The sequence below is a fragment of the Pseudonaja textilis genome, chromosome 7 (genome assembly GCF_049901715.1).
Source record: "Pseudonaja textilis isolate UNSWEBS1 chromosome 7, rPseTex1.2, whole genome shotgun sequence".
Classification (NCBI taxonomy): Eukaryota; Metazoa; Chordata; class Lepidosauria; order Squamata; family Elapidae; genus Pseudonaja; species Pseudonaja textilis.
This window is the reverse complement of record NC_141996.1, coordinates 4,421,329-4,438,539: the sequence shown is the minus strand read 5'-3', so window position 1 is coordinate 4,438,539 and position 17,211 is coordinate 4,421,329. Positions and strand designations below refer to the sequence as shown.

The window sequence follows — 17,211 nt, the reverse complement described above, 5'->3', positions numbered from 1 at the left end:
GTAGTTACCAACATGGTTGTTAAGTGAATGTGGCTTCCCAATTATTTGGCTTGTCAGAAAGTCGTAAAAAGGGATCGTGTGATCCGGGGACATTGCAACCGTCATAACTATTGAGTTGCTAAGCGCTTGAATTTTGATCACATGACCGCGGGACTGCTGCAAAGATAAACGATTTTAAAATCCCTTTTCTTTTTAGCGCCATTGTTCTCACTTCATAAACTCTTCGTTTCATGACCTTCAAACGGTCACTGAACGAGCAGTTGTAAGTCGAGGACTACCTGCAGTGCCATCCGATTATGCGAAATGCAGCAAATTTCCCTGATTATGGAACTATGAAAATGAGCGAATGTTGCGGGGTTTAAAGTCTAAGGAAGGAGAAAAAAAAAACATCTGAGAGTTGTAAAAGTAAACCATTCTTTATTAAGAAAATAATCCATTTTCTACTCTTTTTAAGACAATATTAACCCCCGGTGTAAGTTGTGGGTATTTTGTGCAGGCTTGGCTCATTTTTCAGGAAGGGACACGCTGCTTTCAAGTTTCACAGGGCAAGTGAAATGGAAGACGACTCTTCTAATCCAATTAGTGCAAAGATTAGAACTCAATATTCCTCCTGCTTTGCTACAGGGGTATTTCGATGCCTTGTTCCTGCAGAAGTTCTGCGAGATCAACAATTACAACATATCCAATGCATGTAATATAAACTATTACAGCGCAAATTTTGCCATTGCAAAGGAGAAGTTTACATTAGCAGAAATCCTTTAGCTGGAATTCAAGGACAGCTGATGGCAATTTGTGATCGCTTTCAATGTTTTTTAAATATAAACCATGCAAAAAATTAACCTCTGCCAGAAATTTTCCATCCACCAAAAATATTAAAGACACGTTCTTTTTTTAAAAACTGGTTATTTTCAGGCAACATCCTATCAACTCTCATTCACATTAGGCATTAATCCACAATACCCAAACGCCTTCAAAGTGCTTCCGACTTGAAATGGGTCAGAAATTTCAAGTTTTCCTGAAATGAACCCTTTCTTTCTAAATTATTAGCACCCTTGTTAGATTGGGGAAGGGGGAAACCTAACAGAATTAATTAACAGAACAAAATAGAAACTGTTTCATATTAACAGAACAAAATTGAAATTCTGGAAGGAATACAATCACTGCAGAACAGATGCTTCCAGAAAAATTATGGCACAGTCTTTTATTATTTCATGAACTACTGAGTTCCAGACTGTGCAAATGATTAGAGCAAACTCTTTTTACTGATACCTGAAATCTTGAAGCATTTGTGAAAACATACGATTGTCACAACCAGATCTTATTTCTCATTTTTGGGACGTTTGCCCTTTTAGCAGTAGAGATACTCAATATATATATATATATATATATTTCAGCCCTTACTTAATGATACAGCTTCTGGGTTTTGTGTTTTTCATATGCATAAGATATATGCATGAAACTGTGCTTTATCAACTATTGCTTATACAAATGTTGCTCATACTTTTTTTAAAAAAATAGTATTGAATAATTGGAGAAATATTTCCAGGGGGATTTGAGGCTGCCTCACCTTAGATGAACCACCTTATTTTCTGTCACTGCTTAGGAGGCAGAAATTTAAATGATTTGGATAACCCACAAAAGAATCCCAGAATAAGACACATTTAGGATGTAGCTTACTAAATCATTTTCAAGCCCAGTGTTTTTCAAACATAGCAGCTTTAGGATAGGTGGACTTCCAATTCCCAGAATCCAGGGTTGGTTGGAGAATTCTGGGAGTTGAAGGCCACGCATCCAAAACGATTGAGGTTGGAAAACAATGTTCTAAACACCGAGCAAAATGTTCCTCACGGTCTTGAATTATGACCATTTTAGCTGCCATCCTATTCCCCGGCTACATTTTTTTTTTTAACAAAAAAGAAATTTTTTTTTCGATGACACCTTTTGGGGTACATTTTTAAACTGAATTGTTTTCCCTTAAAACGCTAACTTCTGAAAAAGATGAACTGCGCATAAAACGAAGATAACATCCCTTGTAAAAGGCGCAGGCGTTCGGCTTTTCAAGTTTTCAAGGGTCTGAAAACATCGTGGTGAGTTTTCCCGGGTCCCTCAGCGTAGGACATTTGTAAAGCACGGTAAGTTACTAGACGTTAAAACTACATGCTCAAAATCAACCTCCGAAAGATGTTAAGAATACTTCAACGTCGGGCTTCGGGAAAATGAGAGAACATTGCATCCGTTTTCGTAATGCGATGCTGAAAACGTCTCCCTTCTCAGCCTTAAATATCTCTGTACAAGCCAGGAAGAACTTCATCCCAGATAACAGAGACGAACATAGATCCTGAAAGAGAAAAAGAAGGGTTTTTTTTTTTTTTTTTTTTAGTAATTTGAAAAGGGAAGAAAAAAGCAGATTAAAATAGGAGTGGACGCTCCTTGGGTCGAACGGTTTTCAAAGAGTGTGAACTGTCTGTAAAGGTAGTTCTTGACTTACAACCATCCATTTAGCGACTGTTTGAACTTACAATGTCACTGAAAAAAAATGATTTCTGAGTTCAGATTTCTGAGACGTCTGACATGGTGCAGGGCAGAAGGTTGGACTAGAAGACCTCCAAGGTGCCCTCCAACTCAGTTATTCTATTCTTATTTCTTGTTCTATTCTTATTTTCTATTCTTTTCTTATTTCCTGTTCTGTTCTTATTTCTTGTTCTATTTTTATTTTCTATTCTTACTTCCTATTCTGTTCTTATTCTATTCATTCTGAATTCTATTCTATATTCTACTCTACTCTATATTCTATTCCTATTCTATTCTTATTTTCTATTCTGTTCTAATTTCCAATTCTATTCTATTCTGTTCTTATTTTTTATTCTATTCTATTCATTCTGAATTCTATTCTATATTCTACTCTACTCTATATTCTATTCCTATTGTATTCTTATTTTCTATTCTGTTCTAATTTCAAGTTCTATTCTATTCTGTTCTTATTTCTTATTCTATTCATTCTGAATTCTATTTTATATTCTACTCTACATTTTATTTATTCGTATTCTATTCTGATTTCTTATTCTATTCTTATTCTATTTTATTCTATTCTAATTCCTATTCTATTCTATATTCTAGACCATTTTTATATCCTTTATATCCTTCCTACAATTTAGGGATCCTTGTCTGTCCAAATATGAAAATATAAAACCCCCTCACCTGCACATGGCGCAATGCAATACACCACCAGGTAATTCCAAAACTGGTCTATGAAGCAGCTTCCGTGCAGAGAAAAAGCCAGAGCTGGATTAAAAACTGCACCAGTGAGATGTCCTCCTACAAGAGACCAGAAAATATTTCTCTTTTTAAGATCTCACACAACTTTTTAAAAGGCAATAATAAAGTTAGCCGCCTGCCCTAAGAACCATTTACAGCCCTCAATACATTCATATCAGAGAGAGAGAACTCCTAATTATAATTGAATTTTGAGTTGTGCCAAACAGACACTTATAGGAACAAAGATGTGTTAATCTAAATTTAATTTTGTTACCGTAAAAGGGGACCTGACCTGGGGCTCTCGAATTGCAGCCCTGGTCAAAAGGGCCCACCAGATACTACCTGTGGCTTCTCAGAATACAACAACTGAATGAAAAACTGCTGGTGACCTTCTACTGCTGCACCATAGAGACTATCTTAACTTACTGCACCTCTGTATGGTTTGCCAATTGCACAGGGGCAGATAGGAAAGCACTCCAGAGGGTTAACATCATTGCCCAGAGGATCATGGGTTGCCCTCTCCCCTCTTTGGAAGAGTTTTAAGAAAGTTCAAAACATTCTCCCGCTGCCTTAAGAAAGTTCAAAACATTCTCAGAGATGCATCTCATCCTGGGCACCCCCTGTTTTTTTTAAACTATTACCATCTGGCAAATGGTACAGGATAATAATAAAAGCCAGGACAAATAGGCTGAAAAACAGCTTCTGCCCCAGGGCAGCAGCTCTCTGGAATTCTACTGTATAGTGCAGTGTTGGTGGGTTGATCGGCCCAAAGTCACCCAGCCAACTTTCATGCCTAAGGTGGGACTAGAATTCACTGTCTCCTGGTGATCGGCCCAAAGTCACACAGCCAACTTTCATGCCTAAGGCGAAACTAGAACTCACCGTCTCCTGGTGATTGGCCCAAAGTCACCCAGCCAACTTTCATGCCTAAGGTGGGACTAGAATTCACCGTCTCCTGGTGATCGGCCCAAAGTCACCCAGCCAACTTTCATGCCTAAGGTGGGACTAGAATTCACTGTCTCCTGGTGATCGGCCCAAAGTCACCCAGCCAACTTTCATGCCTAAGGTGGGACTAGAATTCACTGTCTCCTGGTGATCGGCCCAAAGTCACACAGCCAACTTTCATGCCTAAGGCGAAACTAGAACTCACCGTCTCCTGGTGATTGGCCCAAAGTCACCCAGCCAACTTTCATGCCTAAGGTGGGACTAGAATTCACCGTCTCCTGGTGATCGGCCCAAAGTCACCCAGCCAACTTTCATGCCTAAGGTGGGACTAGAATTCACTGTCTCCTGGTGATCGCCCAAAGTCACACAGCCAACTTTCATGCCTAAGGCGAAACTAGAACTCACCGTCTCCTGGTGATTGGCCCAAAGTCACCCAGCCAACTTTCATGCCTAAGGTGGGACTAGAATTCACCGTCTCCTGGTGATCGGCCCAAAGTCACCCAGCCAACTTTCATGCCAAAGACAGGACTAAAACTCCCTGGGTCCTGGTGATTGGCCCAAAGTCACCCAGCCAACTTTCATGCCTAAGGTGGAACTAGAACTCACCGTCTCCCGGTGATCGGCCCAAAGTCACCCAGCCAACTTTCATGCCTAAGGTGGGACTAGAACTCACAATCCCTTGGTTTCTAGCCCGATGCCCTAACCACTAGACCATGAATCATGTCTGCTCCATAAACCAAACCACCTCTAGGTCACAATTTCTGCATCTCTACTGGGCATCCTAAGGAGGGGTTGGGAATATTTGTGCCAGGCATGGCTACAGAAAAAAACCCAAGTCCTTCAAGTCACCTTTTTCACACAGCGCTTGGATTTAACCGCCAATTCCAGTTAAGGGCTGACCTGAAGATTTTGGACCAAGTCCCAAATCGAACAGATTCCAAAGTTCAGGGATCATTGAGATCACCTCTTGTAAGCCGCGGTGTTTGCATTTTGGGGTTTGCTAAACTTCAGAGGAAGGTTAATGATCAGTAATGGCTGCCTGGTGGACGGTGTAGGTTCTTCAGATCTTTTTAGGCACCCGTAGGATAGTCTGGCGAGGGAAGGCGTCCTTGTTGACGCGGTACCCAGCCTGCTCGCCACCCATGCAGCGGTAAGGCGAGGTGGGGGGAGAGAAGGGTGGTTTGGAAGGGGGAAACTCCGGTTCCAAGGTCACCCACTCTGAGAATGTCTGAGGCAAACAGATCGTTCTCAAAACAACCAAGGTGGAATCGATTGGTGGATGGAGGACCACGGGAGGACCGTGAAGTGGAAAAAAAAGGGGGTGGGGAATTTATCTTATGCTTTTTTGCGCACGAAATGTTAAGAGCCGGCTTTGCTGCTTCTGTACCCACGCGGCTTTCCAGCAAAGCACAGGTAGTCCTCGACCTACGAACCACGACACAAGTGGCCCCATTTCGCAACAGTTGTGAAGGGAAAGACTTGCAGTTGTTTAAGGTAGGAACCCGGTTATTAAGTGAATCCTGGCTTCCCTGTTGACTTTGCTTGCCGGAAGTTTGCAAAAGGGGACCACACGTGACCCCGGGGGCACTGCAACCGTCATAAATATGAACCCATTGCCAAGCGTCTGGATTTCGGTCAGATGATGACAGGGATTGCTGCAAAGGCAAACTCTGAAAAGCGGTCAGGAGTCACTTTTTTAGCTGCCTTTGTAACTCTGAATGGTTATTAAATGAACTGTTGCAAGTTGAGGACTACCTGTATCCCCTTGGAGGCGGGCGGAAATGTCTCGGGAGTTTCTTTTGCTGGCTAGCGCGTTAGCAGAGGAGGGTTTTGGTGAGGGGGAAGAGGAGGACTATGGGGTCCTTGGTGCTCTCTAAACTTGGTAGTTTTCTTGCAGACATTTCATTACCCAACTAGGTAATAGCATCAGTGGAAAAAAGGACCTACTCCCTTCCGGCGCTGATGGTGTTACCTAGTTGGGTAATGAAATGTCTGGAAGAAAACCCCCAAGCTCAGAGAGCTCCAAGGACCCACAGTTCTCCTCCTCCCCATTTCACCACAAACCCCTCTCCCTTCTAGCATTGATGATGTTACCTAGTTGGGTAATGAAACGTCTGCAAGAAAACCACCAAGCTCAGAGAGCTCCAAAGACCTACTACACCCCATTTCCTCTTCCTGTTTCTCCTCTTCCACTGTGCAAATCCCACTCCCTTCTTACACTGATGATGTTAGCTAGTTGGGTCATGAAACGTCTGCAAGAAAACCACCCAGCTCAGAGAGCACCAAGGACTCCAGAGTAGTTGTCGCCGCCTCCTCCAACCCCATATCCTTCTAGCACTGATGATATTACCTAGTTGGGTCATGAAACATCTGCAAGAAAACCACCCAGCTCAGGGAGCACCAAGGACCCCACAGTCCTCCTCCTCCTCCTCCTCCTCCTCCTCTTCTCCATTTCTCCACAAACTCCTCTCCCTTCTAGCACTGATGATGTTACCTAGTTGGGTCATGAAACGTCTGCAAGAAAACCACCCAGCTCAGGGAGCACCAAGGACCCCACAGTCCTCCTCCTCCTCCTCTTCCTCCTCCTCTCCGTTTCTCCACAAACTCCTCTCCCTTCTAGCACTGATGATGTTACCTAGTCGGGTAATGAAACGTCTGCAAGAAAACAAGCAAGCTCAGAGACCCCAAGCTACAAATATTCTATTCAAACTCTTCATACGGTAAGAAAAAGCCACCATCCAGCCCCACGAAAGTCCTCAACAACTTCTAACCTTTGTTTCGCATTAGAATTGGAAACGGGGGTTTTTTTTTTTCTTTCCATCAATTAACACAGCATATCGGATATTATTCCAAAGGCTTTTTCAGTCAGCCCGGTTATGCTGGACCGGAGCCGTAAAACGCACAACGAGCTGAGCTGAGCTGCAAATTGTGATTCAGCAAAAGTGGCCGACGGAAAGAATCTTATGGAAGAGAGACGCCGGCATTTTGGAAAATGCAGGGTTTGGGGAAATACAATGCGCTCTTTTTACGAGAGGCTCTTCCTCGAAAGCGTGCATTTATTACATAGTTATCTCTCGGCCATTCAGCAAAGCAAGTCGCTAAGTGAAACCGGGACTGTGCTCGCAAATCTTACTGCAGGTTTCCTTCGCTTTGCAAAACCCGCAAAGGTTGTAAAGGTTGAGTTGTCCACTTACAAGGAGCAACGTTGCCTCTAGAAGTTGCGAATGCTCCAACACTGGAAGTTTTTCAGAAGAGACTGAATAACCCTTTGTCTGAAATGGTGTAGGATTCCTCCCTGCTTAGGCGGGGGGTCGGACTAGATGACCTCCAAGGTCCCTTCCGACTCTTGTTATTCTATTCTGTACTTTTTTCATCCCTGTGGTAACCGCAAAGGCTCAATAAACGAGGCAGTCACTAAACGAGGACTACAGTGGTGGAATGCTACCGGTTTGGCACAGCTCGTCCGAACCACTAGTTAAAAAAAAAAAGGGGGCCTCCCACGATCAGCTGAGGGGAGAAAGAGGAGAAGTGGGGAAAGCTGTGCGCGCACATTAGGCGCGCATGCATTAGGTTGTGTGTGCAAGGGTGGGATTCAAATTTCTTAACAAGTGGTTCTGTGGGTGTGGCCTAATTTGTGGGTGGTGGCTTGGTGGTCACATGACTGGCTGGGCGTGGCTTGGTTGTAAATATTGTAAATATTTATGTACATATTGGAATTTTTTATTTTTTTAAAAAAGCAGCTTTTACCCAAAATCAGGCAAAGCAGGCAGGCAGATTGAGTTGCTCCCAGAATCACAGATTCACTCAGAGATCTACCATTCTGCAATCCGCTGCCTGAGTCTGTCATATAAAATTTGCTTGCGAGGAAACACATAAAATTTACTAGCAAGCAAACTCAGAAAATTAACTCACAACACACCATTATGTAAATATTGATTTTTTTATATATATATAAAAAAGAGCAACTTTTACCCAAAATCAGGCAAAGCAGGCGGGCAGATTGAGTTGCTCACAGAATCACAGATTCACTTAGAGATCTATCTATCTACAATCTGCTACCTGAGCCTGCACTGGAAAGTAGAAGCTTCGGTCCTAAGGAAGATTCGGCTCTGCTTTTAGATTAGCTAAAAAGCAAGAAATTTCCTGCTTTCTAGCTAATCTAAATCTCCCAGCACAGCTGATAGATCACCAAACTGGTAGTAGAACAAGTAGTATCTCACTGCCGGAGGAGTACCTTTCCAAGTTAAGCCTTAGTGCGAATTTCCCCTTTCTGTTTTGTAACTTGCTAACCGTTGCTTTTCCCCCACCCAAGATTGCATTCTAACCACTGCTCCACCACGACTCTTGGAGCAAAAGTCGCTTCCATATGTCATATGGCCATATGTCGGCTACCTGTATTCCAAACAAAAGGCCCGGTCCGAGTTTTAAGTCGGAGGGAGCGAAGGGAGGATCACCCACCAACCTGCGTAGACGAAAGAGGTGATTAGCAAAGCGACCAGGTGGATTTTCATTGTGGGGCTGATGGCCTGAAACTGGAGTAAAGTCAGGTGTAGCAGGAAAGAGAAGAGGAACTCCAGGCCGAAGGCGTTGCTGATGGTGGTTTGAATGGGGTCGCTGCAAAGGTCGGGCAGGGCCCTCGAATGGCCGGAGGTGAAACCCAACATCCAGATTAATTTCATGCACAGGTGAGCCAAGATGGCCGCCGCGAACTGCGCCAACGTCTGCAAGCACCACGCGTGGAACCTCAGCTGCCCTTTGTACAAGTGCTGGATGCTGCTGGCCGGGTTGCCCACGCTGCCCGCTAACGTCCAGCCGTGGAGGACGGTGAAAATGTAAGTGAGCCAAAGGGCGACCTGAGGGCGGGGAAGCCAGCTGCCCAGCAGGCAAAGTTCGTGGGTGCAGGCGCAGATCTGGAAGGTGGCGGTCAACTCCTGGGCGAAATTGAACCAGTTGGTGGTCCGTCGTAGCTCCCGGTAAGCCAGCTGTCTGCAGGCGCCCACCAGAAGGATGATGCCTGCCATGACAATCAGGGAAATCAAAGCATCGTTGGTGTCCATGGCTGCGGGGGCTGGGGGGTCAAAGGAAGGGGGAAAAAAGAAGAAGGCTGATACAGGAAGTCTTCGAATTACAAGCGTCCATTTGCAGATTACAGATTACAAGAGTTGGAAAGGGACCTTGTAGGTCATCTAGCCCAACCCCCTCCTCCCGCCCAAGCAGGAGACCTACCTACAACCATAACCGTTTAGTGACGCTTGCAGCGTCCCCGCGAGCCTCTTCTGACAAGCAGAGTCAACGGGGAAACTGGATTAGCTTAACAGCTGCGTTGCAAGTAGTCCTTGACTTACAACAGTCTCGTTTAGTGACCGTTCTGAGCTACAACGGCCCCGGAGGGGAAAAAAAAAAGGGGCGTAGGATCGCTTTTTTTCACGCTTACGGCCGTTTGCAGCATTCCCTGTGGTCACGTGGTAAAATTCAGACCCTCTGCAACCGGCTCATATTTACAACGGTCGCTGTGTCCCCCGGGGGGGGGTGTCACATGATTTTTTTTGCAACCTTCTGACAAGCAAAGTTGAAGGGTAAGCCCGATTCGCTTAACAATGGTGTGACCAACTTAACAACTGCAGCGATTCACTTAACAACAGTGGCAAGAAAAGTCATAAAATGTGGCCAAATGGGTCCCCTTAACAAATGTTTCATTTAGCAACATATATTTTGGGCTCCGTTGCGGTCATAACTCGAGGACTACCTGTGCGGTGAATCTTCGCCTTACAACTTATTGACCCTTCCAAGTTACAACGGCACTGACAAAAGTGACTCTTTTTTTTTCAAACTTACGACCCTTTGCATCCTCCTCCTGGCCACATGGCCAAAATTCAGACTGAGTAGATTTAATAAAAAGTTGATGTTGTAATGTTATTATCTTGTATTTTGCCAAAGAGAGTGGGAGGTCAACACCTTTAATTCTGTTTCCCTTTCCACACCACATTTTATCTTTTTCTCTTGTTTCTTTTCCCCTTATTTTTCCATTTCTTTGGATTCTCCTCTGCATCTTGTACTAGCTCGATCCTCGTGCTTTGCTACAAAACTACGTGGTGGGGCTTAGTTTTGGGGGAGGAAAATAAGGGGGGAAAATTCTGCCTCTGCCTACCAGCACCCAACGGTATTCATCTGGCTTGCATCCTGTCAGTGTGTGAGAGAGTCGAGGGCCGTTTGGAAATTGAAACAGTATTTGCTGTGTGTGAGCAAGGAGGAGACAGCAAGGAGCCCTGGGCGTGGCTTAGCTCAACTGTTCTGTACTAAAGCTGCTCTGAAACTGAAACTGAAACTCTGCTTGTGATTTGCATTTGGAAGAGATTTCTTTCCAGGTGGGGAGGGGGAGACAAACTCCTTAGCATCAGAGTGTGTTAATAATAATAATAATAATAATAATAATAATAATAATAATAATAATAATACAGGAAATACTATAAATGCTCTGATGGTGGGGAGGGGGAGGGGCTCTATTGTGGTCATAAGTCGAGGACTACCTTTATCCTCGACTCTAAAGCTTGCTGAGGGCTGTCAATCCTCTCTTCTCTGGGCTGCTTCCCTGTTGGTCATCGCAAGCTGCATGCTCAGCTCAGCCTCCGGGGACCGAGTTCAAAACCCGTTCTAACTAGGGTGGGAGGGGCCCACTCTCTCCTCTTTCCTTGCCCCCCCCACCCAAAAGGAAAGGAGGCCACCAGGAGAAGCTCAGCTTAGCAAAACCTGTGTGTGTGGGGGGGGGGAAAGTCTTGCCCCCCTTCCACCCAAAAGGAAAGGAGGCCACGAGGAGAGGCTCTGCTCTGCAAAAGCTACGAGGGGAGAGGAAGTCCTTGCCCCCACCCTCCCGCCCAAAAGGAAAGGAGGCCACCAGGAGAGGCTCAGCTCTGCAAAAGCTATGAGGGGAAAAGAAGTCCTTGCCCCCTCCTCCTACCCAAAAGGAAAGGAGGCCACAAGGAGAGGCTCAGCTCTGCAAAAGCTACGAGGGGAGAAGAAGTCCTTGCCCCCTCCCCTCCCTCCCAAAAGGAAAGGAGGCCACGAGGAGGGGCTCAGCTCTGCAAAAGCTATGTGTGTGTGGGGAAATCTTGCCCCCTGCCCACCCAAAAGGAAAGGAGGCCACGAGGAGAGGCTCAGCTCTGCAAAAGCTACGAGGGGAGACGAAGTCCTTGCCCCCTCCCCTCCCACCCAAAAGGAAAGGAGGCCACCAGGAGAGGCTCAGCTCGAGGGGAGAGGAAGTCCTTGCCCCCTCCCCTCCCTCCCACCCAAAAGGAAAGGAGGCCACCAGGAGAGGCTCAGCTCTGCAAAAGCTACGCGGGGCTGGTGTGTGGGGGGCGGGAGGAGAGGGAACCCTTCCCGGGGCGATGGGGTCGCAAGCGGCTGACCGAGGCGGCTGCTGCGGCTGCTGCTCCTCCTCTTCCTCCTCCTCCCCGCTTCTTGGGGGGCCTCCGCCTCGGCCGTTGCTGGCTCCGTTCGATCGGGGCGATCCTCTAACGGCCGATCGATCCCCCGCGGACGGGTCGCGCGTCCCGCCCAGGTCGCTTTTGCTCCTTCCTAAGCCCCCTCTCTCTTTTGGCAAGGCTGCAATTTGCATTTTATTTATTTTAATCTTTGCAAACGGGCCTGGCTTCAGGATCCGAACCCGGATCCCGGATCCCTGGATCCAAGATCGGGAGATCTGGAGAAGCCATTTCCACCACCCCCCACCTCCGACACACACACACAACTCTCCCCCCCCCCTTCCAGGCGGCTGGAGCTGCCAATCTGGCCCCGATCGCCCCCCCTTCGCCCCCTTTTTGGGTCTTTTTTTTCTTTTGCAAGCGGTACCTGCTGGGGCTCTTTCCGGCTGCCGAGCCCGCGCCGATCCGAACCGGTCCGGGACAGGCTGGGAGGGGCGGAGGTGGGGTGACAATTTTTGCCCTTGGCAGAGCGGAGTTTTGCAGCAGCAACAACACACAAAAAGTCTCTTGCAAAAGGAAAGGAAAGAAAAGAAAAGAAGAGAGGAAAAAAGTCTCTTGCAAAAGAAAAGGAAAGAAAAGAAAAGAAGAGAGGAAAAAAGTCTCTTGCAAAAGAAAAGAAGAAAGAAGAAAAGAAAGAGAGAGAAAGGAAAGGAAAAAAAAGAAGAGAGGAAAAAGTCTCTTGCAAAAGAAAAGGAAAGAAAAGAAAAGAAGAGAGGAAAAAAGGAAAGAAAAGAAGAGAAGAGAGAAAGAAAGGAAAGAAAAGAAAAGAAAAGAAGAGAGGAAAAAGAAGGAAAAAATAGAAAAGAGGAGAGGAAAAAAGTCTCTTGCAAAAGAAAAGGAAGGAAAAGAAGAGAGAGAAAAAGGAAAGGAAAGAAGAGAGGGAAAAAGAGGAAAGAAAAGAAAAGAGAGGGGAAAAAGGGAAAAGAAGAGAGGAAAAAGTCTCTTGCAAAAGAAAAGGAAGGAAAAGAAGAGAGAGAAAAAGGAAAGGAAAGAAGAGAGGGGAAAAGAGGAAAGAAAAGAAAAGAAGAGAGGGGAAAAAGGAAAAAGAAGAAAAGAAGAGAGGGAAAAAGTCTCTTGCAAAAGAAAAGGAAAGAAAAGAAGAGAGGGAAAAAGAGGAAAGAAAAAAGAAAAAAGAAGAGAGAGAAAAGAAGAGAGGAAAAAGTCTCTTGCAAAAGAAAAGGAAAGAAAAGAAGAGAGGGAAAAAGAGGAAAGAAAAGAAAAGAAGAGAGGAAAAAAGGAAAAAGAAGAAAAGAGGAGAGGAAAAAAGTCTCTTGCAAAAGAAAAGGAAAAAGAAGAAAAGGAAAAAGCTCCTTGCAAAAGAAAAGGAAAGAAAAGAAAAGAAGAGAGGAAAAATGTCTCTTGCGAAAGAAAAGGAAAAAGGAAGAAAAGAAAGTCGGCAATGGGTTTCTTTCGGTCTTGGGGGCGGTCGGGGAGGGAGGGGGGGCAGGGGAGGGGGCTCCGATGATTCCCTCCGTCCCTTGGAAGCCAGAGGAACTCCGTGTCTCCAGGCGTGTCTCCAGGCGAGCTGGGCCGGGCGGTGGTTTCTCTGGGTCAGAGGTGATGATACCTGGGGGTAGGTCGGTCGGTGTCCGCTTTGGCACCGGCTGGTTGGTTGGCTCTGCCGTGTTTTTCTGTCGCGCCCGTGGGAAGGAGGAGCGGAGCTGCGCGCCACCCGAGTTCATTTTAAGGGATGCCCCTCCGTGGGCATTCCAAGTGGCAATAAAGTTACTCTCTTCTCTTACTATGCCGTTCTGTTAATTCTTCTAGTCTATTAATTATCCTATTATTGTACTCTTATCTATTCTATTACTATTCTTTTCTGTTAATTATTCTATTCTATTATTATTCTACCGGTATTTTATTTATTACTCTATTAACTACTATTCTATTCTACCTATTCTATTGTACTCTTATTCTATTCTATTCATTATTCTATTTATTATATTTTATTAACTATTCTATTCTAGTCTAATTATTCTATTATTATTCTATATTCTATTAATTATTATTGTGTTCTACTTATATTCTATTATTATTCTATTCTAATTATTATTCTATTGTATTAATTATTTTCTATTTCATATTCTATTCTATTAACTATTGTATTCTACCTATGTTCTATTAATTATTATTCTATTAATTATTCTATTATTCTATTAATTATTATTCTATTAATTATTATTCTATTAATTATTATTCTATTCTGTTCTAATTATCCTATTTATTATTCTATTCTGTTAACTTATTGTATTCCACCTATATTCTATTCTATTAATTATTATTCTATTCTATTAATTATTATTCTATTCTAATTATTATTCTATTCTGTTCCAGTTTTGCTCTGGCTCTTCTTAGTTTAGTAAATCACTCAGTTAGAAGGGACCCTGAGGTCTTCTAGTCCAACCCCCTCAACTTACAACAGTTTGTTGAGTCACCAGTCGAAATTACAACGGCACTAAAAAAAGGGGCTTAGGACCTTTCTGCACACTTACGACCATTGCGGCATTCCCCGTCATCGTGTGATTTACATTCAGATGCTTGACAGCTGGTTCCTATTTACGATGGTCACAGTGACAATGAGATCCCCTTTTGTGACCGTCCGACAAGCCTAGCTTCATTTAACAACCGTGTGGCTAATTTAACAATTGCAGGGATTCGCTTAACAGGCATGGCAAGAGAAGCCATAAAATGAGGCAAAACTACAAATGGTCACTAAAAGAACTGTTGTAAGTCGAGGACTGCATGTCATCACGGCTTGCCTCCAGAAGTTGTGGCTGATCCAACACTGGAGGTTTTCAAAAAGAGATTGTCTGAAATGGTATGTAGGGGGTCGGACTAGAAGACCTCAATGGTCACTTCCAACTCTGTTATTCTATTATTAGTATTATTAGTATTATTACTGCAATATGTACAAACCCAGGCTACTGTATAAGGCTATTTCAAGCTAGTTTAATATATTTAATGTACCTAGGCATGATTTTGCTTGCTTGAGAAATTGGGGGTTTTTTTTAGGGGCAACTTTGATCCCTGGAAGAAATAATATTTTTCCCCTTCCATCCTGTGTTCTGTTCCATTGTTGTTCTTTTATTTCTAGTTTTTAAAATGAAAGGATGACATCCAGATTTTCCACCCAATCTACTTTCCAGCTTTTAATGAGCTTGAATTCATCCTTAATGAGGTTTTTTTTTAAAAAAAATCCTGAAATCACACGAACGTTGAACTATTCCATGTTCTGCCTTCTTCGATAGTCTAAATACCTAAATAGTGATTTAAACGTTTTTAAAACCTGTAACTCGGTCAGAGTATAAAAAAAGGAGGAGACTATAAATTAAATATTTACTAATGTTTTCCAAGCGAAATTTTTTTCCCTTTTCTCCCCTTTTTCTCTCTTTTAACATTTTAAAATAACAGCAAAGACAGGATCTTAGTATTTAATACTAAGCTCAGATTTCAAAAAGTTTCTCATATAACATAATGAAATCATTTTGCAACAGCTTTTTTTCCTGGGTAGATTGTATTTTTCTTGGCAAACACTAAATGTTTATATATTTATTTATTTATTAAATTCCCACTGCATTTTGCAGTGTTTGCTTATTTGAATTATACGGCTACATATCCTAAAGACATGCCTCTGGGATCCTAACAATATTGAAAATGATTTTAAAATCATGTACAAAAAACTATAAATAAGCAGTCAAAAAAGAAATTCCAGAGCAAAAATCAATCAAAGGCCAATCCTGGATCCTTTTTATCTGAATTGTTTTTAACTTGTAAAGAGTCAGAAGGTTTTGCAAATGATCAACTGATTCAGCCAGCAGCTCTGCAATGCTTTGTTTCTTTGTTTGTGTAATGGGAGGTGCACAAAGGTTGTGTTGGGATCCACACAAAGATTTTCTGTCTTCCCGGTGGAGAAAAAAGGGAAGAAAGGGAAGGAAGAAGAAAAAGAAGGAAAGAAGAAAAAGAAAGAAAGAAAAGAAAGAAAGAAAGAAAGAAAGAAAGAAAGAAAGAAAGAAGAAAAAATAAAGAAGATAAGGAAGGAAGGAGAAGAAAGAAAGAAAGAAAGAAAGAAAGAAAGAAAGAAAGAAAGAAAGAAAGAAAGAAAGAAAGAAAGAAAGAAAAGGAAAGAAGGTGATTTTTTGAAATTCCTAACAAAATTGTTTCTTTGTGCAATGAGAAGTACAGAAAGGTTGTGTTGGGATTCACACAAAGGTTTTCTATCTTCCCAGTGGAGAAAAAAGAAAGAAAGAAAGAAAGAAAAAGGATAGGAAGAAAGGAAGGAAGGAAGAAGGATGAAAAAGAAGGGAGGAAGGAAGAAAAAGAAAGAAATGAAGATAGGGAGGAAAGAAGGAAGGAGAAAGAAGGAAGGAAAGAAAGAAAGAAAGGTGTCCTTTTGAAATTCCTAACAAAATTGTTTCTTTGTGCAATGGGAGGTACACAAAGGTTGTGTTGGGATCCACACAAAGCTTTTCTGTCCTCCCCTGGAGAAAACAAATTCAGAATATCAACCTTTGGTGGTAAGGTGAACAAAACATAGAAGATTGCGGTGCAAGCTTGGATGGACCAACTAACTGCATCTCAAAAATGCTTAATCAAATTTGGGCTTAGTTTGTGTTTTTCAAACTTGGTCACTTTAAGAAGTGTGGACTTCAACTCCCAGAATTCCCCAGCCAGCTGGTATTGGGGTCCAAAAACAGTGCCATACTAGGAGAAATTATGCTAGGTTGAGTTTTGTCCTTGGTGGAATAATGCAATATTCAAATAAGTGCAAATTGTACACTGATTCCAGGTGGGTGTTTTAACACGACCCAAAATTAGGCGTGCGTGAGGCTAACTTGTATGCAATCGCCGTAGGGTTTTTGCACACCTTCGTGTGTACAAAAAAGAATAAGAAGGTTGAGGAAAATAGTGGCACATTTTAAAAAAACCTTTTCTGTCAAGTTAAATTCCGTTTAGGAAGTATATTTACAAGAGTTTTTTGTTTTACTTTGCTGTGACTTTGTGAACCATATGTTTAAAATGATAAGTTATGTTCTCTTCGCTCTTTACTGTAATATTTCATTTGTATATGTATAAAATTTTATGTTTAATGTTTTTATGAATAGAATAGAATAAGAAAGGAATAGAATAAGAAAGGAATAGAATATAATATAATTCTTTTATTGGCCAAGTATGATTGGACACACAAGGAATTTATCTTGGTGCAAATACTCTCAGTATACATAAAAGAAAAGATACATTCATCAAGAGTCAAGAATCATAAGGTACAACACTTAATGATAGTCATAGGGTACAATAAGCAATCAAATCATACTAGAAACCAGTCAATATACATTATAAGGATACAAGCGACAAAGTTACAGTCATACAGTCACAAGTGGGAGGGTATAGGTGATAGGGAGTGATGAGAAGATTAATAGTAATAGTAGTGCAGACTTTGTAAATAGTTGAACAGTGTTGAGGGAATTATTTGTTTAGCAGAGTGATGGGAAAAACTCTCCCTGTGTCTAGTTGTTCTGGTGTACAGGGCTCTACA

At 42.8% G+C, this 17,211-nt stretch overlaps 1 protein-coding gene across 4 annotated transcripts; it reads right to left on the bottom strand.

The window, feature by feature from the left end:
- Window positions 1-397: 397 nt before the first annotated feature.
- On the bottom strand, window positions 398-12,323 carry AQP11 (aquaporin 11). 4 transcript variants are annotated; one of them, XM_087937849.1, is made up of 4 exons: window positions 12,046-12,323; window positions 8,663-9,268; window positions 3,199-3,315; window positions 398-2,338 (listed from the first exon to the last, which is right to left on the bottom strand). In XM_087937849.1, exons 2-4 carry the CDS (start codon window positions 9,255-9,257, stop codon window positions 2,277-2,279), a joined length of 774 nt encoding a protein of 257 aa, XP_087793975.1. In that variant the 5' UTR covers window positions 9,258-9,268; window positions 12,046-12,323; the 3' UTR covers window positions 398-2,276. The 4 variants fall into 4 exon arrangements, with proteins under 4 accessions (XP_087793975.1, XP_087793976.1, XP_087793979.1 ...); XM_087937850.1 differs by having other exon boundaries at window positions 8,663-9,259; XM_087937853.1 differs by lacking the exon at window positions 12,046-12,323 and adding an exon at window positions 11,604-11,799 and having other exon boundaries at window positions 8,663-9,259.
- Between the last annotated feature and the right edge of the window lie 4,888 nt (window positions 12,324-17,211).